The 26474-nt window shown below is 38.0% G+C and overlaps 1 protein-coding gene across 1 annotated transcript in view; it reads right to left on the reverse strand.

The window, feature by feature from the left end:
• The window catches only part of LOC115221401 (ATP-binding cassette sub-family G member 1), an 80292-nt gene extending 58168 nt beyond the window's left edge, over positions 1 to 22124 (reverse strand). The window contains exon 1 of the mRNA XM_029791580.2: positions 21570 to 22124. Within this exon, the coding sequence (XP_029647440.1) occupies positions 21570 to 21849 (280 nt within the window). The 5' untranslated portion in view covers positions 21850 to 22124. The remainder of the gene's footprint in view (positions 1 to 21569) is intronic.
• Positions 22125 to 26474: the final 4350 nt, after the last annotated feature.

Here is a 26474-nt window from a genome sequence, read left to right on the forward strand (position 1 = left end):
GTTGTCAAGCAATGCTAGGGGGACACACAAACACACACTTATATATATATATACATATATACGACGGGCTTCTTTCAGTTTCCGGCTACCAAATCCACTCACAAGGCTTTGGTCGGCCCGAGGCTATAGCGGAAGACACTTGCCCAAGATGCCACGCAGTGGGACTGAACCCGGAACCATGTGGTTGGTAAGCAAGCTACTTACCACACAGCCACTCCTGCGCCTGTTGTGTCGTATTAGCAACAAAGTTAGCAACCATTGCGTGTGTTGCCGTAGTATATAGAGTAGCAATACCAAACAGTTGCAGTATAAACAACCACAACTAGTAGTAGTAGTAACAGTAGTATTCTACTAATACTACTATTACTAATGCACCATTAAAGACAGTAACAGCAGCAGCAACAACAACAACGGAGGGCAAGTGGTGATGATGATGAAGCAGCGTAAAAGACATCACGAAACCAGAGAAACAATAACAAGGGGAGGAAAAAAATCAATAAAAAACCAGCAACGATTGAAGAAGCAATGTTGTTTATTGATGTGTTGGTATTTCGTAGTAGTAGTAGTAGTAGTAGTGTGGTGGTGGCGGTGGTGGTGGTGGTGGAGGTATCGATTTTGCGGTGGTGCTTCTGGTGGTAGCTTTCGGATATGTGTGTGTGTATGTGTGTGTGATATATATATATACATATATATACAAACACACACATACAAACACACACATACAAACACACACACATATATATACACACACACACATACAAACACACACACACATATATATATACACACACACACAGAGATATACAAACACACACATACAAACACACACACACATATATATATATACACACACACACAGATATACAAACACACACACATATATATACACACACACACAGATATACAAACACACACACATATATATACATACACACACACACACACACACATATAACATACAACAACACACACACATATATACATATACACACACACACACATATATATACACACACACAAACATACTAGTACATATACCACACACACCACACAATATATATACACACACACACACAGACACACATATATATACACACACACACACACACACATATATACACACACACACACACACACATATATACACACACAAACACATCATATATACACACACCACACACAACATATATATACACACACAACACACACAATATATATCACACACACACCACACATATATACACACACACCACACACACACACAGATATATACACACACACACACACACATACACATATATATATATATATATATATATATATATATATATATATATATATATATATATTATGTATGTATATAATACAACCTGTTAACAAAGGGGAAATTTTGTAATGGCTAACCAGAAAATTACTTGAAAGAGCAACTGTTATGAGTGTGTGTGTGTGTGTGTGGTGTGTGTGTGTATACACAAATGCTGGGAGTAAACGAAAGGGTAACAGCCCAAAACCTCAGTGAGTGTATAACACACACACACAAACAAATGAGTCACTAAAAACGGTTTTTGTTATATAATGGAGAGACGAGGGGGGGGAGGAACATTCAGGGGGTGGGGAGAAAATTTGACACCGTTACGGTTTATGTGCGTTAACACACATGCTCTATGTGTGTATACACGCATTATATATATATAAAGGCATGCGTATACATACATTACACAGAGAGAGGGTGGGTGCAATTAGATAAGAAATTAAAAACAAAGGCTGCCAAAATGTTCCAGATTAGAGTTGGAAGAAGAGGAATAAGAAAAATGGTGAATCTCTATTTATAGAAACCCAGGCAGAGACAAAGAGAGACAAAGAAATATAAGGGGAGTGAGAGGGGGGAAGTAAGGGGGGGATGTAAGGAATAAGGGGAGAGAGGGAGACGGCTTCATTAGCATAATTTATTTACCTATTTACCTGTGTTACACTAACCACCTGGTGTACATCAGAGGTGGGCTGTGGAAACACAAAGGAGGCAGACTGGGTAGACGAAGGGTAGCAGGGTAAAATATAAGGGTAGATGAAAGGATGGTGAAGTTGTCGGGTGGATGGAATAACAAAAACAAAGTGTATAAGCGGAAGATGAAAAATTAGGATAAATTGTGGGGTAGACGGGGGAATAACGGGGTAGATAGAGATACCCGTATATAACGGGTAGATGAAAAAATAGTCGAGGTACAAAATGGAGATGTTGATAAAGTGGTCATCTAATTTTAAACGTGAAAGTAAAACCAGTCACTTTAATACGCAGTGTGGGTGGGGACCAATATACATACATGTGGGTGTGTATGTTTATCTGTGTATATATCGAAATCTGTGTGTATATAAATTAGTATCCATCATACGTGTGGGTGTATAAATTCATTAAACAGTTAATCCCTCGCCACATCGCGGTTAATTATCTAAGCTTACGTCTATCCCCCGTGGTGTTATTTTGCATTTATAATAAAATAAATATATACAAATTATAAAAATTAATTAAAAAATATATATATACAGTACAGTACTGTTTCTACTTCGCGGATTTTTACCTATCGCGGGAGACGGGTGGAACGTAACACCCGCGATAGTCCAGGGGTTACTGTATACACATTCAATTATATATATATTTATATATATATATATATATATATACACACACACACAGACAGTCATTCATTGGTACATGTATGTATTTATCTGAATATGTTCGTTTGGGTGTCTCTGTCTGCGCGTGTATATAATTCATGTTCGAGCATATCTGTGTATATATTTATTATCTGCGTGTATACATCAATAACCGTAACTATGCCTGTATGTATATGTCAATATCTAGGTATTTTTGTATATCTATTTGTATGAGTGTGTATATGTATTAATAGAAGTGTCTGAGTGTATATATATATATATATATAATATATATATATATATATATATATATATATATATATACGTGTGTGTTTGTGAGTAAATAAAGATATATGTCTGTACACTCATATATCAATCATCACGTTTTTGTGTGTGTGTATGCGTGTGAGTAAACAATCCAATCATGTGTTTGCTTTGTGTATATATTTGTATATCGATGGCCCATAACTCTGTATACATTTATAAGGTGCGTGTGTGAGTGCGTGTCTGAGTGGTTGAGTCAACTGTGGTGGTGGTGGTTTGTGGAGGGGTTAATGTCACAAAGGAAACACGCAAACTGCCAGCATAAATATAGTTAAATTCCCCACCACGACCACCACTCCGCACGCAAACACTGAATCTAATCCAGTCATCACTTGCAGAGACAGTCACTGGATACACACACACACACACACACACACAATCTATACATACATATATTTACATATACATACACATATGTAGACGCATATATACAACACAAATATATATATATATAATATATATATTATATATATATACAGACACTAGCAAAGGATAAGTATTACATACACACATTATAACACCAACATAGATATATATATATATATATATATATATATATATATATATATATAAATACATACATCTATATATATATACACATATATTATATATAAATACATACATATATATATCATACATATATATATATAAATACATACATATATATATAATACATATATATATATATAAATACATACATATATATATAAATACATACATATATATATAAAATACATCATATATATCTATATCTATATATATATAATATATATAATACATACATACATATATATATCTGTATATATATAAATACTGGATTAAAATTATATATATATATATATATATAATATAAATACTGGATTAAAATTATATATATATATATATTATATATATATATATAATATTATATATATTATACAGACATACACAAGACGAGCAGTATATTTCGTTTGACCTAGTTATATAAGATAATTCACAGAGACAGACAGACGCATGTTATATATATATACACACACTAAGAACCAACAAGGAAATAGTCACACATACACACACGACCTTGCGCATATATATGCATATATATATATATATAAGATATATATATATATATATATATATAAATCTTCATCTTCAGCATCGTCGACTGACATTGATGTTATATAAGCAAAATGCGTCTCCCCGACCATCATATGTTCTTTGAGACCCTTGAAGGGAGCCCCTTGTCTGCAACAGACATTGGAATCAGGTCTGCTGCCCGTCTACGGATAGCTTCACTCCCTACTTCCTACCAGTCAACGAGGCCCTTCTTCCTCTTGTGACTGAGTCATTAATATATAATTAAAATAACGATGGTTGTTTACTAAACGAAGAGGATTTCTACGAGGAATAAAGTCACCATCTCTCTCTCTCTCTCTCTCTCTCGGTACCATTTTAATTTAGGTTACAGTACCAAACACACATAAATATGTACATACACACAAACTCATGTGCTATACAGACAGAATATATATTATATATATATATATATATACACACACACATATATATATATATATATATATATATATATAACAATTTAGGAGTGACCCTTGCTACCCTAATTGACTAATTGATAATATATATATATATATATATATATATATATATATATATATATAATAAGCATATTATATAAACATATATATATATATACACATATATATATATTAAGCATATATATTATATATAAACATAAATATATATATACACATATATATATACATATGTGATCTCTTGAGCACTACCAGCTCAAATATTTTCTCCTCTGTCTTCCCTCCTTGGGATCTTTCCTTCTTGTTTCCGACGAAGAGCTCCGCTCGAAACGTTAAACCCTCCTTCCCTGAGCGTCAATAATACTTTAATTGTTCCACGTCCTGCGTTGCTGTGTTTTTTTCTCTTTTTTTCTGTGTTTTCTTGTTTGGATTAACTATATATATATATATATATATATATATATATATACATACACACATATATATATATATAAGCTTATATATATATACACATATATATAAACATAAATATATATATACACATATATATATATACATATATATATATATATATATACACATATATATATAAACATAAATATATATATATATATAAACATAAATATATGTATACACATATATAAACATATATATATACATACATATATATACATATACATATATATACACATATATACATACATACATACTAACATTTACTACATAAAATACATACATATTCATACATACATATACATAAATACATATATATATATATATATATATATATAGATATATATATATATATATATATATTAGGGAAGGTGTTTATAAGCCATTTAAAAGCACACAAGACCCGTCAGAGCCACTTCAACATTTAAATTTAATTTTCGAAATATTTTCGTCGCTTTCAGACCGCGACCTCTTCACTGACAAAATGCCGAGCTGCATATACAGATGTATATACAAATCCACACACACACACACACATATATATATATACAACACACACACACGCACATTATATACCCGTGTATAGCTATATATCTGTGTAATATGAGGCACTTCATTGTGTGTGTGTGTGTGCGAGAGAGAGGAACAAAGAAAGAAACCATGTCCTACATCAAATGTATATCCGGCTCTCCATTGATATATTCTAATTCATCAAAGAGTGTATATTCACTGACACACTATAGTTCTATTGTGTTTCGCAATTGAAAGTCAATTGTTGGTCAATTAGTACATGGTGGAAGCGTGAGAGTAGAGGTTGACTCCGTTCTCCACGTCGTCCTTTAATATTTTCAAGTCCCTAATTTCAATTATTTTAATCTTTGCATGGGTCCACCTTTGTCATGAATCTTAGGTAATGATCGAAAGGGTCCGATCACGAAATGAAGAGTTCCTCCAAAGGATCTCTGCAATAATATTACTCGAGCAGGATACGTAGCTCGGGGATCAGGAAGTTTCTCCAGGTCGAGCCGCTCTACTTCAAGGCAATTGAGAAGTTATAGATCCGGTACCACAGGCATGGGATTGGAATATTGCAGGAAACGATCGCAAGACTGATTCTTCAAGCTGAGCCAATTGGCAGGAGACCGAAAGGTAAAACCAAGAACGAGATGGACTATGGAGAATCTCCAAAGTCTCAATTGGTCAGGTTTGGGAAAGCCTAATTCCAGGAAAGCCAATGGCGGTCGCTTGTGATAAGATCCTATGGAGGGGTTGCTTGAGGAATCTAACCCCCAAGACCCTCCTGAGCGGTGTTGGACGAGATCCACAGGTTCCCCTGATGGAACAACAAATGGATCGTCAAAGCAACATAGTTAAGGAGTGTACAACACAAAGATTTGAATCCACTCCATCCCATAAAAAGATAAAGAAATAGTATTTTTCACAAAATAGGTCGACTTCAGATTTTCTTCTCAACTTCAGATTATAAAAAAAAAAAAAAAAAACAGAATTAACAAATTTACCCCTGGGCTGGCGAACTTCACTCCAATTTGAAAACTAAACAAAGAACTGATGTGCCAAATGCAGTTTTTTCTTTAGGGTGGGTTTTAACTGTTATTCTGTGTTTAATCTAGACACTCTGAATAGTAGAGCCATAATGGGGTTTAAATACGAGAGAAAGAAAACAAAGATCGCTGGCACGCAAGTTATTTATTAAATTAAACAGCAACAATAAATGTGCCAAATATGCAAATGAGTTAACCTGGTTAAATAAAGCGCCAAACTGTTACAAAAATAATTATTTCTAATTAAGGCAAACAGCCAGCAGTCAATTATATCAACCCCAGTACTAGATTGCTAGTTTATTTTAACGACCCCGAAAAGATGGAAAATAAAGTTACCTTGCGCAAATTCAAACTCAGAAACTCAGAAAGAGTCGGAAAAATATTGCAAGGAATTTTCCCCGACGCTGTAACGATTGTCGATTTTTCGGCTTCAATAGAAATAGTGGATCTTTTTCGTTACGTGGCACCTTGAGCAAGTATCTTCTACTATAGCTCCGGGTCGACCAAAGCCTTGTGAATGGATTTGGTATACAGAAACTCCAAGAAGCCCGTCGTATACATTGTGCATTTGTTTCTCCTCTTCTTGACATCAGACGGTAACTCAACGAGTGTCGCAAGAATACAAGAAGTGTCTTTGTTACCAATCTGCCAGAGAAACAGGTGAAGGTTGGGAACTGGAAGGGCACCCGACCATAGAAAATCTGCCTCGACGAATTCTGTCTGACCCAAAAGTGTACGTTAAAACAATGGTAATGAAAACCACTAATATATACTAGAAATAGTAGCCAAATCTCAATCAACGGCCAGAGTAGTCTCTTATAAAAACATAAACACGAAATGATCGCAGTAATAAGGGTTAGAGTAAGGATCAGGGTTGGTAACCAGGACAACACAATAAAAGGGAATATAACGATGCGAGTATTTTAAATGGTTGATCATGACTCTACCACGAGACTATTGTTTACACACAAACAGGACGATGACACTTAATTTAGATAAATACGTGACGGAATGAGGTATTTAGATGATATACACACAGTTGTGTATACATACATCTGTGCGTATGTGCATGTATATATTGTATATATATGCATATGTATGTGCATGTATATATATATATATATATATATATACACATATATACAATATATACATACACACATAAATATACACACATACGGGTGTGTGTGTGTGTTTTGAAATGTGTGTGGGGGGGATTGACACCACCAGTACCATCACCAGCACTACAACCTCCACCACCATCACTGCCAAGATTATAATCACTTCTACACCAATCACCACCACCACCACCACACCACAACACACAATCACCTCAACACCACCACTACCGCTCTGACACCATCATCATCTTCATCTTCTTCTTCACCGTCCTGTTGTGGAAACAAGAGATGATAACCAAATATATTTCCTCCCCCCTCCCCCCGTTTTAATTACGCCATCGAAGGCAGAGACGGGATTCGGTGACATGCCATTCTGTTGGCCGTCAGAGAGCAATTAAAGAGGGAACGAGTACAGAGGAGTGTCGAAGAGGAGTGTCGGTGATGAGGAGGCTGGCGGCGAAGAAGATGGTGTCAACGAGACGGGGTCAGAGAGGAGGACAGACAGTCTGTAGAAAATGGGTCAGAGGGAATTGGAGAAAGAGAGGGAAGAAGCGTGAAGGACCAACAGTTTCCACGTGTCAGCATTTCCGGTTGTTGTTGCTGCTGTTTAGCCCCAGGCCGACTCCGATCCAGCAGACCAGGCTAGAATCAAAGAGAAGTTCCATTACAATCTTTCGTCCCCATTTTTTCTTTTATTTTACTTTTAGATCCATTACAGGTGGACTGCGTTATATAACGTGTCTGTCCTTTCGAAAATTAATTAATTAATTAATCAATCAATAATGGTAGGATGTGAGGGAAAAAGAGAAAGATGTGGCTGCTATTTCTAGCCGAGAGAGAGCGCGACGATCTAAAGGGGGTTTTTGGGGTGAAAGAAAGCAATGTTTTTAGCGTCAGAGACAATTTATCAGACACCAGCCACCGCCACCGCCACCACCATTGTCAGTGTCATCACGAGGCTATCACCGCCGCCGTTACCACCACGACGACCACCACCACCACCTGTCTGAGTATGTACGATCAAGGTGAAGGACACAGTCCTTAACACTGTCACCACGAAATAGACGAGGTAATAATAGACCAGTGGAGGGGGTAGAGGGGACGTCGGGTGTAGTGGTGGTTGTGGTGGTGGTGGGGCGAAGGCATTACTAGTACAAGGCCATGATACAACTAACCTACTAAGTGACGCATTTTATCTTCTCCGCTGATAACAAGTTTGAGCGCAAAACACTAAACACAGACAACGGCAACTTGTTGCGGCTGTTTAACCCTAGGTCGAACTAGATCCAACAGATTTATTATAATGACAAAAGGATTCTAACCATGACAAATGCATCGAATTGTCTTCTACATACACACTGTATTTAGGATGATGCTTGTTTTATATTTCATCTGCTTTAGTCATTGAACTGCAGCCATGCTGGAGCAATGCTTTGAAGAATTTTTAGGCGAACGGACCGAGCCAGTACGTTTTTTAAGCCTTCTACTTATTCTATCGGTTTCTTTTATCGGACCACTAAGTTACGGGGACGTAAACAAACCAACACTGGTTGCCAAGCAGTGATGGGGACAAGCACAGGCACAATGGGCGAAAGTGTTTAAGGGTTAGGGTTTTTGTTACGCCAAAAAAAAAACGGGTGGTGTACGTATTCTTTACCTCCGCTAGCGGCTCTCCTTCAGTTTCTGTCTACCAAATCCACTCGGCCCGAATCTGTAGTAGAAGACACCTCCCAAGGGGTCACACAATGAGATTGAACCAGGAACTATGTGGTTGGGAAGTAAACTTCTTACCACACAGCCACGCCTGCCCTATTACTATATCTTTTAAAAGCCTGGTACTTGTTTCTAGCGTTCTCCTTTGCCAAATTACTCAAAAGCTGTTAAGAGAAAAAATATAAAAATGATGTCCTAAGCTGGTGGTGGCAGAAACGTTAGCACGCCGGGCGAAATGCTTAGCGGTATTTTGTCTGCCGTTACATTCTGAGTTCAAATTCCGCCGAGGTCGACTTTGCCTTTCATCCTTTCGGGGTCGATAAATTAAGTACCAGTTACGCACTAGGGTCGATATAATCGACTTAATCCGTTTGTCTGTCCTTGTTTGTCCCCTCTGTGTTTAGCCCCTTGTGGGTAGTAAAGAAAGAGGTATTCTAAAACGGTCGAGAGTCCTTTGAGGGTGGTGAATTGACTGTTATTTTTAGCAGGTTGAGTGACTATGTATTTCAACCTCGGTGTGGGATTTTATACGAAGTCCCTAACTTCTCGAAAGAACTACACAGCAATAACAACTATAAAGGGACCACAGTATTCTATCGGTACCTATTTTTGTCAATTCCGATCGTCTGCTAAATCCAGCCATCAATAAAGACAGCATAAGAAATTAATTACTTTTTAATTACAACAGAAAGTGATTATGAGAGGGGGGATGGTGAGCATGTGACAATTGCGTCACCCCCAGAGATTTTCAAAGGATGTGCAGTGACGTCATATTTTGTAGGTCACACGATTCCAACGATCACGCCTAAATCCAAAGAGGAATCTTAAAAGTACAATATTGTAGCTTAACCCCAGATTGGCTAAGAATAAAGTCAATCCAACCGTGACAACCTTGTCTTTTCCCTATCTGTAAGGCACCCCAGAACTAATCCCTATATTGTACAACGTGTCCTTTTGTAAGATGGTAACGTGTGTTCGAGGAAGGGCTGGCTGTTGTTTTTAGCATTTAGAGCGACCATATACAGGCGCCCACGTTGGGTGGAACGAACTTATGTGATGAGTGTAAGTCACTTGACAAAAACAGTTTCCTCAAACATTTGTGTGGTTGGTCTGACACGTGACCCACACGCACACACACACTGACACGGTTTTATTTTGATTGTTCAGATTGGACATGATGAACCATATCAATATCACTGGTCTGGGAGACACTGATCCCCAAAAGAAGTCTAAACTGGACACTGGTCACATCATAACAATTTGGGACATACAGATGATCAGACGGGACATTAACCCTATCACTAGTCTGGGAGACATTGACCCCCAAAAGAAGTCTAGACTGGACACTGGTCACATCATAACAATTTGGGACCTACAGATGACAAGACTGGATATTAACCATATCAATGTCTTTCTCTTTCTCTGTAAGTACACACGCACACGGGCTTTTTTCAGTTCAATCTACCAAATCCAAAGTTTTGGATGAGCCATGGATAAAAAAGAAAACACTTGCCAAAGATACGATGCAGTGGGACTGAACCTGTAACCATATGGCTGAGAAGCAAATTTCCTAACCAGGCAGACATATCTGCACCTAGTGGTTTTGTGTGCAGAGCCAATTGTCTCAATGTTAGATGGCGGCGAGCTGGCAGAAACGTTAGCAGGCCCGGCGAAATGCGAAGCCGTATTTCGTCTGCCGTTACGTTCTGAGTTCAAATTCCGCCGAGGTTGACTCTGCTTTTCATCCTTTCGGGATCGATAAATTAAGTACCAGTTACGCACTGGGATCGATGTAGTCGACTTAATCCTTTTGTCTGTCCTTGTTTGTCCTCTTTGTGTTTAGCCCCCTGTGGGTAGTAAAGACATAGGTATTTCGTCTGCGGTTACGTTCTAAGTTCAAATTCCGCCGATGTCGACTTTGCCTTTCATCCTTTTGGGATCGATAAATTAAGTACCAGTTACGCACTGGGGTCGATGTAATCGACTTGATCCTTTTGTCTGTCCTTGTTTGTCCCTTCTATGTTTAGCCCCTTGTGGGTAGTAAAGAAATAGGTATTTCGTCTGCCGTTACACTCTGAGTTCAAATTCCGCCGAGGTCGACTTTGCTTTTCATCCTTTCGGGATCGATAAATTAAGTACCAGTTATGCACTGGGGTCGATGTAATCGACTTGATCCGTTTGTTTGTTCTTGTAAAGAAATGTTTTGTGTGCAGAGCCAATTGTCTCAATGTTAAAACAACAGTGTAAAGCTGGTATTTTTATTGCCCGTACCATAGAAGTTCGTAGACAAGTTTCCTATCACTGCTTTTTAAAATAACAACGTTGGGATATTGTACGTATCAACTCATCAATGGCAACCATTGACACAACATCAAGAAGATTATAAATGTCGAAAGCGGTGGGTGGGGGGGAAACAACAATAAATCAATGATGAAGGGATGCTTGTGATTTGTTAGTTTAAACGCTCACTGGTAGGATGACCACAACAACTTTACGTTGCTTTGTTTGCTTGGGTCGTTAACCCACACAAACAATTATCTGCATTTGTGAAGGATATAACAATTGGAACCTTGAGCAAAGCAAAAAAATTTGACAACACAATAGGGGCTTCAGGGTCATTGACCCTTTAGCATTTAAATTTCTCAGTCTAGTGAAATGCCTATTAATTCCTGTAGTTTTGAATAGATCATGCATTATCCTGTAGCTTTGTAATTTCAAAGATGTGATTGTTTGTTTTTAGAATGGCATTGTAGAGTAAGTGTGAGAGGTTAGATCTGACCAGATTCAACATAGAATAAGATAGAATATTTGGGCTGGATATGACTGGTTTCAATGCTAAAATGTTACACTTAACCTTTTTGTTACCATTATTTTTGTTGAAACATACTGCTCTAATTTAATTCATCATCATCATCGTCATTTAACTGGCCCTCATGCCGGTGGCACGTAAAAGCACCCATTACACTCTCGGAGTGGTTGATGTTAGGAAGAGCATCCAGCTATAGAAACTTTGCCAGATCAGATTGGAGCCTGGTGCAGCCTTCTGGCTCACCAGTCCTCAGTCAAACCATCAAACCCATGCCAGCATGGAAAGTAGACGTTAAACAACAACAATGATGATGATGATGAATGTGAGAATGGCAAATTCTTGAAACTCAGGCATTGGTTAGTTCAGGGCTTTGGAAGAAACAATCAATGTGCCATATATATAGGGACTGATTCCAAACCACATGGTTGCAAAGTGGATTTCTCAACCATGCAGCAATATCTGCACCCATGGTTATGTCCACTTTTCAATGCCTTGCATGGGTCAGATGGAGTTTACTGGGGCAGATGTTCTACAACCGGATGTCTTTCCTGTTGCCAGCCCTCACCTGTTTCCAAGCAAGGTAATATTTCACTCCTCACCCCCTGACCAGACATGTTTTCATGGAAAACTGGAAATGAAAGAGATCCAGGGAGAGACATACTGCTTGGAGTTTATGACAAGCTCACTTGTAAGGCAGTCTGTGAATGGTTTGTCATAACAGGAAAACAATTGCGTAATATTCAGGGTGATGAAAATTCCTGTCTGTCATCTGCCATCTAACTTAATTAGCTGGCTGTAATGAGGATGGACACACAACATGTGACTGCCTCGATATTCTGCATAACAAGAGGTGAGCCTTACGAAGGAGTCTGCTGGTCTCAATGCTCTGGGGGAGAGAGAGAGAGTTGGTTGTGCATATTGTCATTTTTAAGTCATCATCATCATCATCGTTTAACGTCCGCTCTCCATGCTAGCATGGGTTGGACGATTTGACTGAGGTCTGGCAAACCAGATGGCTGCACCAGGCCCCAATCTGATTTGGCAGGATGTTGCTTACATTCTCCAAGAGAAATGCTCCTCATTCACTGGATACACAAGGACCAATGGAATGAAAAACACCCGACACAAGAAACAAATGAAGGACTGGTGACAGTTTAGATGTATGTGTGCAAAGGACTAAATTTTTTGAGTAAACATTCTACACCCGGGTGCCTTCTAGGTGTCAAGTCCTCTCTGCTTTTTCAAGTAAGGTATTTACTCCAGGTCACATTTCATCTGTGGGTAGTATAAACATCACCACAGCCGAAATAGCGACAATGCAAAGAAGCACAGACACATACACGGACACCTTTACTTGTGTCGGTCATTAGACTGAGGCGATAGTGAGGTCGGTACATTAGATCTGGTCCTACAGAAATCGTATTGGTGGTTGTCATTAAAGTTGATTAAATAAATGGTATTTAGAAGTAAGAGAAGTAAAGAATTCTTTAATAAAGTCAGAGATGTTGATCAAATGATCTTGAAAATGGGACATTATCACCTTTTGGTGAGATTCCTGTGATGAAAAAGACGGAAGGGTTCCTGTGAGGCTGGGGGCCCGCTCTGGTGTGCAACATTTGAAGGGTAATAGAAGTGCACAATTGAAACTGGCTTTTTAAGGAACAGAAAGATGTCCACACATAGGAATGGTTATGTGGTTTCAGGTTCAATCCCACTGTGTGACACTTTGGGATAAATACCTTTTACTATAACCCTAGGCCTGTGAGTGGATTCAGTAGACCAAAACTGGAAAGATCACTAGACATGGGTAGATAGATGAATGGACGGATGGAGGAGTGAATGGACAGATATGCTGTGTGTGTGCCTTGTGGTCTTTGACATCACATTGTAATGGTAAGTGAACACTAGTTATACAAGTGCTACCATTCATTTCCAGTCTTCCAAGAAAACATATCCAGCCAATAGGAAATATTCTTTTCTACTCTAGGCACAAGGCCTGAAATTTTGGAAGAAGGGGCCAATCGATTAGATTGACCCCAGTACACAACTGGTACTTAATTTCAGTTCTATATTTAAGAGATGAAGAATTATGTACATTATTGACACTATCTACATTTGACGGATGTTTGTCCTCATCTTGTTTGTTGTTAACACAACGTTTCGGCTGATACACTCTCCAGCCTTTCATCAACCCATGGACATATGGCATAGTGGTTAACAGCACGGGCTACTAACCCCATGATTCCAAGTTCAATTCCAAGCAGTGACCTGAATAATAATAATAATAACATTGAAAAAAACTTTAGGAATGAGAACCCAGGTTCGAAATTTCCCCAAGACACCTGATGAAGGCTGGAGGGTATATCAGCCGAAACTTTGCGTTCACAACAAACAAGATGAGGACAAACATCCGTCAAATGTAAGTAATGTGGTACTTAATTTAAGTCAACCTCGATGGAATTTGAACTCAGAATGTAAAGATAGACAAAATACTGCTAAGCATTTCGCCCAGCATGCTAATGTCTCTGCCAGCTTGCCCATAGGGAATATTAATTTCAAATCGAAACGGTGGAGAACTGGCAATGGGAAAGGTATCCAGTAATAGAAAAAATCCCAACAAAATTTGTCTGGTGCCTGCAAGCATGGAAAAGAGGATATGAACATGTGGATGATTATTATCAGCAACCATGTAGGAATGAAGTAATGAACCTGAGGTATTGAGAGTCTGAAGATCAAGGGTTGTCATGAAGCAGAACAAGGGCTATATGGGTAATATGGCAGGGATATGTTTACTGGGTTTGGCAGTGAGCAAAAATGGTAGGAATTTGAGATGTCACTGAGTCAGTAGGAGAAACAGGAAGGTGACAGAGTTCCGGATGTGAGAGGATTCAACCTCTGTGCCAGAGATATCGGTAAGGGGACGAGGAATGGGTAGAAAAGTGAAGAGGAGGAATTCAATACATGAAAATGTGTAGGGAGGGTCACTTGAAAAAGATTTTAATTAAATGAGATGTCCTCAGTGTAGGACGAGAGACAACTGAAAGCTTGTTAATTGCTGGAAGAGTTGAGGGATTGTTTATAGAATAGAGAATAGAGGGAGAGTAATTAGTGGTGATTGTGGTTGAAATCTGGGAGTGATGGTTGAGTGGTGGGAAGAGGTGACCTTTCAGGGTGGAGATGGAATACTGAATGTGGCAAAGGTGGGTGTGACAGTGTGACCTGGAGAGTAGGGGAGGTTTGAGAGTGGAGGTGGGGTGGAGAATAGGGGCAGGAGTGAGAATGTGACCTGAAGAGTAAGAGGTGAATGTCTGCCTTTACAGCTGAGGAAATGAAGGAGAGGAAGAAGTGTGGCTTGGACAGTAAAAGTGAGCATGAGAAAGGGGATTTAAGAGTAAGGGGTAAATGTGAGTGTGGCCTGGAGGGAAGAGGTGAATGTGAGTGTGGCCTGAAGGGAAGAGGTGAATGTGAGTGTGGCCTGAAGGGAATAGGTAAATGTGAGTGTGGCCTGAAGGGAAGAGGTGAATGTGAGTGTGGCCTGGAGGGAAGAGGTGAATGTGAGTGTGGCCTGGAGGGAAGCGGTAAATGTGAGTGTGGCCTGGAGGGAAGCGGTAAATGTGAGTGTGGCCTGGAGGGAAGCACTAATTTTGGGTGTGAGTAGGAGAGTAAAACTGAATGTAAGTGTGACTAAAAGGAGGAGTGGATGCGAGTTAGGTTTGTAATGAGGTGAGTGAGTGTGTGAGAACGGAAGTAAGTGAGTGTGGCCTGGAGAGCAGCAATGAGTGGCAGTGGTCCTGGTGGGAAGATTACAAACTGTAAAGCACTGACAATTAATTTACAAATTAATTACAACTGTTTTGATTAATTACCTGCTAACCAAAACCCTATCCACAGCAGTCAGTGATTCCGGCTTCCCACAGTCTCACAGACAATTAAATGGTGGTGGTGGTGTTGGTGGTGGAGGAGAAGAAGAGAGGTGAGGGCCAAGAATGCGACAGCTGACACCTTTCACATAGAAACAGAGACCAACAGAGGAGGTTAGTGCCAAAAATGTTGACAAGCTTATCCAATCAACTAATTTTCAGTAATTAATAACAATAATTGTATCTAATTTAAGTAACAAGGCTAGCAAATCTGAAAGGAGAGGGGGTTAGTTGACATCATCAACCTTGAGTATCTGATTCGGACTTTATTGACCTCACAAATAATGAAAAATAAAATTTACCCTGGTGAGATTTGAACTCACGATGTAAACAAATGGAACAGTATAAAGCAATTTTTTCAATTCCCTTTACTCTCTTTTACTTGTTTCAGTCATTTGACTGTGGCCATGCTGGAGCACCACCTTTAGTCGAGCAAATCGACCCCAGGACTTATTCTTTGTAAACCTAGTATTTATTCTATTGGTTTCTTTTGCCGAACCGCTAAGTTACAGGGACGTAAACACACCACCATCAGTTGTCAAGCAATGTTGGGGGAACAAAGCCCAAGGCTATAGTAGAAGACACTTGGCCAAGGTGCCACGGATTTTAAACAGACAATGTTTTGAAAAGACACCCGCAGAGATTGCATATCTGCTTTGGACGACCAAGAGCTGCAGATAAGTTCTGATCTTTGTGGATCTTAAAATGTCTTTTGATTTGTCCGTTAGATTTGCAGACCTTATGGCATACACAGCATTGAAAGGTGTGAACAGGTATATAGGCAGAATAGTTGGTGGAGGTTCGTTTTCCATGGGTCCACAAATGAGAAAGGCAGGGTCTGTCACAAACTGTGCACTCAAAAAGGGTCACTGAGATTCACCTTCTCGATCACAAAATTCTTCTTTAAATCTCTCTTGGGTCTTGCATGTTACCCTGGCCTCTTCAAATGCTTCCACTCCACACTTTTGTTTGTCTTCCATACATGTATGATACATACATATATATATATATATATAAACATCGGTCTTTCAAAATGTGACCTTGTGTGTACCGTTGGCGATTTTTTTTCCTCTGTCTTCCCTTCTCTGGATCTTTCCTTCTCCTATGTTTCTGACGAAGAGCACCGCTCGAAACGTCAAACCCTCCTTCTTTCCTGAGCGTCCAATAATACTATATTTGTTCCACGTCCTCGCGTTGTGTTTTTTTGTGCTTTCTTGTTAGGATTAACTATATGTATATATATACACACACATACACAAGTGAGTGGCCAAATGAAAGCAAAAGGCACTCAACACATTTGGTAATAATGGTTTGATTCAGTTCCAAACGCTTCTTACAGAAAAACAACTTCTTCTGGCTTAGATTATCAAATCTAAGCCTTTACAAGCCTGGTTTCTGTCAGAGTCCAGCAAATCTTTGCATAGGGCCGAATCAAACTGTTTTATTTAATAATATTAATAATAATAATAATAATAATATATACAAGTTGGGGTTTAATTTTAATTAAGCAAAAACTTAAGAATTACAGTTTGTAAAGAAAAAAAAACAAAAATAAATTAAAAGTAATTATAGTCAAAACAGCCAAAGGACACAACTTCAACACCCAAACATTATATGGAGATAAGCAGTTAGGGGTGTGTTCTTTGGTCAGTATAGACAACTCTAGACAGCTTCCTGTCTTATTAGAACTCTTCAGCGAAACAATCTTAACAGAATTTATTACATTTTAGGCAATTAGGATACATAGACATTTTGAATGGAAACGTGAATGTTAACTGGGAGAAATTTCCTAGAGTCTCACTCTGCATAAAGAGCTCACTGTGTAAGCTCTCTCTCTCTCCATATATATATATATATATATATATATATATATATATATATATATATATATATATATATATATATATATATATATATATATATATATATGTATGTATGTATATACACACATACACACACGTTTTACTGGCCACTTTTCCATGCTTGCAAGGTTCAACGAAATTTATTGAGGCAGAAATACTAATGCTCTCCCTGTTGCCAACCTTCACCTGTTTGCAAGCATGGTAATATTTCCCTCATGGCCAGACAGGATTTCATGGAAGATTGGAAAAGAATGTCCCTGCTTATACGACAGTGACACTCGTTTACAGCTGTCATGCAGTCAGGACAAGCAGACATAAACGCGCGCGGTGAGGGGGTGGCTACTTTCAGTTTCCGTCTATCAAATTCACTCTTAAGGATTTGATCGGCCCAAGACCAAGACGTTTAGCCAAGGTGCCACGCATTGAGATTGAACTGGAAACCATGTATTTGGAAAGCGAACTTCCAAACCACACAATCACGCTTAAACACAGAGAGAGAGAGAGAGAGAGAAAAGCAAGTCTCAGAGGCTGACATTTATAAATAATATACAAGTGTGTGTGTGTGTAAATTAATGGATGATCTATAGTCACGTGTGTATGAAAGAGGACCATTTTGGTAGAAGCAGATCAGTTACAGAAGCACATCATGTACTTCCCTGACATATACACACACATATATACAAGCAAAAACCCTCTGGCCCTCAATCTGTACAACCCCTACTTCCACCTCTAAGTAACACTAAGTAATGCCTGTTTAAATTGTTACCACGTTGCAAGCCACATTTTAGGCCTATGTATGTTTCTAATCAACATACTGGTTTTATCTACCATTGTCGGGCAGAAAAGCCATTCTAGATGAAATCCCAAGGGCAAAGAATTGGAGATTCCTTAAGGAAATTATAGGCTACATATGTCGCAAATATACATAGATTTATTAACTAAAACCAGTTGGGGGCCACGTGGTCATTCGGAGGGCCCATTGCAGAAAAGTTAACAGTAATTCTGCTCGTGATTGGAAATGATCTCTCGAAGCCCCATGCCAATGGTAACGAAGCGAAAGATTTGAATGAAAGTAAAAAATGAAAGTAGATTTTCGTTTTTTCAGAATCGTAATCGTACACCTTTGTTCTCCACTGCCTTCCATATCATTCAAGGAACTGCTATTCTAAAACTATACACACACACACAATATCAATATATATATATATATATATATATATATATAAAAATTTAGCAATTAAGGACAACTGTTATATATATATATATATATGAGAGACATCTCTAGATTTCCTCTAAATCGGAATTTTTCTCAAACCTCGGGAAGCATTTCCTGAAGCAGAGAACGAATGGCAAGTTCGACCTTCAAGGGCTGGGGCCCCTTCTATTATCTGTGGCACAAATGTGTTGAGACGATAAAAAGGAACCCATAAGGTTGAGGTGAGATCATCGTTGAGCTGCAGCCCTTCAGTGTGAGATACACGCACCTCAAAACGACAAACCCATCGGTGGAATTTGATTTCAATCCCTGGACGAAATTTGATCTTGGAACACCATCGTCCTTATTTTACCAACCCTGATTGGATTTGAACTCGGAGCGCAGACAAACGAGACAAATAATACGTCATCTCGATCCTCTAACGTCTCTCCAACATTTATATTTTAAAATTGGTAATTATTTTGGTAATAAATTAACGTTGCTCTTCCATGCAGCACTAGACATCTTTAGCTATTATATATATGTATGTATATATATATATATATATATATTATATATATATATAATATATATATATATATATACATATGTGTGTGTGTGTGTCTATCCGCATAATTGCTTCTCTCTCTCTCTCTATATATATATATATATATGCGCGCGTATATAAAGTATATATACAAATACGGTATATAAATACATATAATATATATATATATATACATGCGCGCGTATATAAAGTATAAATACAAATACGGTATATAAATACATATAATATATATATATATATATATCTGTGTGTGTGTGTGTGTGTGTGTGTGCCCGCGAGCGTGCACAAACATCACACATACATACATGTATACACCATCTACACATAATCCTGACGGAACGAATTACTCTCCGTCGTCATTCTACAGCTAGAAATGGCAGCCAATTTCCTACAATCAAAACGAAGGTGAGACGGCGAATTCAATGGCCGTTGGCGACACAAAGTGAAACTGATGATGAGATAGAGGGAAACACTGAGGTCACCTTTGGTCCTTAAAATCCGCTGAATCAGGGTGGAATCAACAACCACGAGGGACGATGCGGTGTTGTGGTCTTCAATCATGTCCAAATGCCGTATGAATGACGTAATTGACCGTCAAAAACAAACGGAAAAACATCATGAATATATACACTGCGTGTGTGTTGCTTAGCCACGACATTGATTGAGGTGGTCTATCTCATCAGCGTTCTAACCGTGACCTTCACGCATTTTGTAATGCTTCTGGTACTACAATATTTAAGATCGGATGTGATTTTAGGAAGAATTTTGTTGTTATTTCCAGCAAACAGAATGACCATGTGGAGGATCGTTCTGGAGTTGGCTTTTGTGTACCGAAAAGGGAACACACACACACACACACACACATCAGACATCCGTGTAGTAACATCTGGGCTGTTAGTCGATTTGGTAGGTAACAAAGAGAAATATATATATATACACATATATATATATACATATATATATATACACATACACACAGCTGGAAGCTAAATGGAGACATAATTAAGGTGCCCTTCATTATATATACACACACGTGGATTATATACTAATTAGTAAAATATCTTGGGCTTTTAGGTGGCCCCGTATTGATCATATATACGTGTGTATGTATGTATGTATATATATGTAAACACACACACATAAATGGTAGAATAAGACATATTGAGGCTGAAATATGGAATTATTTTTTAAAATGTAAGCGAAAATAAAGAATACGCACACCCTGTGGTTGGGTTAGGGTTAGGGTTTAGAGTTAGGATTAGGGTTTTTGGTTAGGGTTAGGATTAGGGTTAAGGTTTTTGTTTCGCCAAAATCGGGTGGTGTACCTTGTTCTTTACCTCCGCCAAAAATGTATATATAATGGTTATGAGGATGTTGAAAACGTTGTATGATATAAAAATTTGTGTGAGATCAGAGAAGGGAATACATCAGAGACATAAAATAAACACACATAAATACATACATCAAAAGAATACATTATACAAACACACACACACATATATAAAATTAATTAAGGGTAGAAATTGATATTAGTCAATTAAAACCAGTGGTCTAGCATATTGAAAAGAATCCGAAGATTAAAATATTTATATATACCAATTAAGGACTGAACACGAAAAGTGGACAGTCAACATGCTAGATATAGACGTCAAATCGCCATTCTCCACAAAGAACATACTCTTTGTGGAGAATGGCGATTTGACGTCTATATCTAGCATGTTGACTGTCTAGTTTTCGTGATCAGCCCTTAATTGGTATATATATATATATACATATATATATATATGCGCGTTAATACGGCAGGGGGGGGGATATATACACACACACACACTTAACATACACGTGTACATGGTAGTCTTACCTTTGTGTCTGCCTTCCTGAATGGCATAAGTTAATTCCTTAAATTCAATGTCTACAGCTTTCCTTTGTGGGAGTTTAGCAAATCTGCTTTTATTCTGCTTCATCCGAATGGTTTTCTCCGAAACCGCCACATCAGATTGCTGTTGCGAGATCGGTTTCAGGGGCAGGGCCTCTCCGTATAAAGAAAGGTTCTGATGGGGCAATTTGTTCGACACAGTAGCAGCACTGTTGATCATCTGGTTTGGTGGAATATGGACATGGATTGATAGTAGCTCAGCCATTCTGCTGAGCTTACAAACACTTTGGTCTTATTAATTATAGTTTTGTTTTAATTCCTCGCCGCCTGATCTGATAATTAATTCGCCCTGATGTCAATTTCACTCACACACGCACTTTCTCTCTCTCTTGTAATATATGTAAATATACAGATCTATACCTTCACAAATATATATTATATATATATAAGTGTTAGTATATAATATGACTTACAAATATGTTGAGTTATTTAGAGAGAAACAAGAGAAAAAATACAATCAAACTACTCAGGTGAAGTGCTCGACATTGTGGAGAAATGCGTGTATTTGTAGTCTCGGGCGGATTTAGCGAGGTCTCGTAATGGAACAGTCCATTCTGGCTTTTCAACAGGGGTGGCAACTAGGTCTTTTTTTAAATACATATGTAAGATTAAGGATTAAGCAATAAGCTGCTTATGGAGAAATGTTTTCTGATTATTTCTCTCCCCCCCCCTCTCTCTCTCTCTCTCTCTCTCTCTCTCTCTCTCTGTAATCTATTCAGCTAAAGTCGTGAGTGTTACTCGGAGTATCCGTGTATATATATATATATTACATTTCTTCGAATAGACTATTCGTTAACACATTAAATAATTATATTTATTTCTCATTAGTATAATTATTCTTAAAACTTGGGTCCACTGGAGTGAGCGTATAAATGTATATATATGTGTACCAATCTATATATGCATGTATGTATGTATATATGTATTCGCATAATTATGTTTGTATGTGCGGCATATAAAAGTTATTAAAATGAAATTTAATTTTAGTACATTTTTACGACAAAAAAATTATTCTATAATTAAATTGAAAACACGGTTGTTGTCTTCAATTACGATTTTCCCCCTAATTCAATAATCGATAAAAATTGTATGCTGACACCCCTTTTCGCTAATAAAAATGAAATGATTGTCATTATCAACCAATCAGAAAACATCTTAGGCAGAACGATAGATATACCAGTGAAACTTACATCTGACACACATCTATCTATCTATCTTTCTCTATCTATCTATCTATCTATCTATCTATCTATCTATCTATCTATCTATCTATCTATCTATCTTTCTATCTATGGATTAAATTTTAATTCAGAGTTAGTTGTTAAATAAAAAATCAGTTTAATCCACCTGTAATCCAGGTGATCTTACAGGTATGTGTCTTAATGAGAGAGTCTTCCTCCTAGGGGCCGTGTTGATCCTATTTTAAACTCGGAAGATTATCCCTATTTAGAATTAACTTTTTTGTCCCCTTTTTTTTGTTTTGTTTTGTTTTTCTACATATCTCTACACAGTGAGGGACCTTCATCTAACCCACCCACCTGCCATCTCCCATCTCCCTTTCTTTTCAAATACCTTTAATAATCAGGAAATCAACAAGGATTTTTAAAATTGTTTCATGTTGCGATTAGGGATTAAAATATTTCAGTTTGGGGATAATATCTAAAAAGGTATTTCTCAATCCTTCCTGTCTATCCTTGCCTCTCTCTCTCTCTCTCTCTCTCTCTCTCTCTCTCTCTCTTTCTCATACTTCACTATCTTTCCTCCTCACATCACCTCCTCCCCCGCCATCACCAGCACTGCCACCCTCACCTCCCCACCAGCTCTCTAATCCACCAAACAACAAAATTACCAAAGAAGTAATCCAGGAAGGAAGACATTAATGTAATAATTCCTAATTACTTCCTCTATTATGATAATTAATCTAGGTTTGCCTTAATCTAATCTTAATTAATGTTTAATGTTTGCTCACTGATATAAACCCAAAGGATGCTGGTTCAAATGGCAGCCTTTCTCTTAATCTAAGGAATTTGGCATGGCTCTGTAATTTGGTAGTTCACTTCACAAGCAACCCTTTTTTAGTTGTGGGCAGGGTCCTATAAGAGGTAGGGTTTGGCCACTATGTTGGCCTGAGTCTTTGAGAGCTAACAAGAGGACCCATGAATTTCTGATGATCCTCTCCTTCAAAAGAAGAAAGAAAAACATCCTCATTGTATGCTTGGATAAGAAGGGGACAGCCTTCCCCACATGCACATACCCTGGGGGTGGCTGAAAATAGTTTTGTTCCGTCTTCGAAATTTTTCTTGAAGGATTTGGTTTTGGACTCACCTTGGGCAAGAATTTTTCATCATAGCCAAAAAAATTTTCTTGGAGGATTTGGTTGTGGACTCACCTTGGGCAAGAATTTTTCATCATAGCCAAAAAAATTTTCTTGGAGGATTTGGTTGTGGACTCACCTTGGGCAAGAATTTTTCATCATAGCCAAAAATTTTTTCTTGGAGGATTTGGTTGTGGACTCACCTTGGGCAAGAATTTTTCATCATAGCCAAAAATTTTTTCTTGGAGGATTTGGTTGTGGACTCACCTTGGGCAAGAATTTTTTATCATAGCCAAAAAAATTTTCTTGGAGGATTTGGTTGTGGACTCACCTTGGGCAAGAATTTTTCATCATAGCCAAAAATTTTTTCTTGGAGGATTTGGTTGTGGACTCACCTTGGGCAAGAATTTTTCATCATAGCCAAAAATTTTTTCTTGGAGGATTGTGGTTGTGGACTCACCTTGGCAAGAATTTTTTATCATAGCCAAAAAATTTTCTTGGAGGATTTGGTGTGGACTCACCTTGGGCAAGAATTTTTCATCATAGCCAAAAAAATTTTCTTGGAGGATTTGGTTGTGGACTCACCTTGGGCAAGAATTTTTCATCATAGCCAAAAATTTTTTCTTGGAGGATTTGGTTGTGGACTCACCTTGGGCAAGAATTTTTTATCATAGCCAAAAAATTTTTCTTGGAGGATTTGTTGTGGACTCACCTTGGCAAGAATTTTTCATCATAGCCAAAAATTTTTTCTTGGAGGATTTGGTTGTGGACTCACCTTGGGCAAGAATTTTTTATCATAGCCAAAAAATTTTCTTGGAGGATTTGTTGTGGACTCACCTTGGGCAAGAATTTTTCATCATAGCCAAAAAATTTTCTTGGAGGATTTGGTTGTGGACTCACCTTGGGCAAGAATTTTTCATCATAGCCAAAAAAATTTTCTTGGAGGATTTGGTTGTAGACTCACCTTGGGCAAGAATTTTTCATCATAGCCCAAAAACTTTTCTTGGAGGATTTGGTTGTGGACTCACCTTGGGCAAGAATTTTTCATCATAGCCTAAAATTTTTCTTGGAGGATTTGGTTGTGGACTCACCTTGAACAAGAATTTCCCTTCATAGCTTCAGGTAGATCACAATACCTAGGGAATTAAATTTGGCAAATAAAAAATGGTATCTGTAATGTTGTAAGGCGGCAGAAACGTTATTGTTACTCTGCTGATAAAAATACTTAACGATATTTCATTTCTTCACGTCCTGAGTTCAAATTCTGCCAAGATCAACTTTGTCATTCATCTTTTCAGGGTCAATGAATTAAGTACCAGTTGAATACTGGGGTTGATGAAATTGAATTACAGCTTCTCTCAAAATTGCTGGCCTTGTACCAAAATTTGAAACCATTATATATAACGTTCAGTTTGTTAAAGAGAATTTTCCTGCTCTTGGATGGTAAAATTGTCACCCAATTATTGGGTACCTTTCTCTGGGTACCTTTCTCTGGGTACCTTTCTCTGAGTGTTCTCTGACATAACACTTCAGAGTAGGTCCCTTGTCTATGATCAACACCTTTTCTGTTGCCCCCCAATCTATGAGGCTCTGAAAAAGTGGGTTGGAAAGGCCTTTCCTCTCCTAACTTAGTCATGAAAAAAAAAAGAATTTGTTTCTCTACTATCTAAAATATTAGTTAATTTAGAAGCTTGCTTCCCAACCACATGGTTCCGAGTTCAGTCCCACAGTGTGGCACCTTGGACAAGCGTCTTCTGCTATAGCCTTGGGTCTTCCAAAGCCTTGTGAGTGGATTCGGTAGAGAGAAACTGAAAGAAGCATATCATTCATGCACGTGTGTGTGTGTGTGTGTGTGTGTGTGTGTGTGTGTGTCTGTTTTTGTTCCCCATCACTGCTTTACAATTAGTGTCGATGTGTTTACGTCCCTGTAACTTAGCAGTTCGGCAAAAGAAATCTACAGAATAAGCAGCACTCTTCAAAAATAATAAGTCCTGGGATCAATTCACCCAGGTAAAAATTATTCAAGGCAGTGCCCCAGCATGGCCACAGTCTAATGACTGGAACAACAAAAAGATAAAAAATATGAACTTCCGGGTGTCTTACAAAAATTTCCCTTCTTACAAAATCAGAGTTAGGGGTCTGCTGTGATCTCTAAGGATCTGTTGTGATCCCTAAGACTCATAAGGCCACAGCTTAAACCAGTGATGAATTTGTGGTCTGGTCAAAAAGTATCAGGATTGTTGCTATGGTAACAGAGCCAAAGTCTGCAGAGTGAGGCCACTTGGAACAGATTGACTTTGACCTCTTTTGACCTCTTTTGACCTCTTTTGACCTCTGCTGCACATGAGGCACATGAGGCACAATAATTTATAACATTCTCACTTTCTACTGTTGTATTTTGCAGGGTTTGGAAGTAAAGCATGTGGAATGTCATCACCTCTGGGTTTCCACTACGCTGGAATCTCCATGATTGTGTCAAGGAAGATGGAAACGCTTTTGAAAATGGTTGTAACAGG

The sequence above is a fragment of the Octopus sinensis genome, linkage group LG18 (assembly GCF_006345805.1).
Source record: "Octopus sinensis linkage group LG18, ASM634580v1, whole genome shotgun sequence".
NCBI lineage: Eukaryota > Metazoa > Mollusca > Cephalopoda > Octopoda > Octopodidae > Octopus > Octopus sinensis.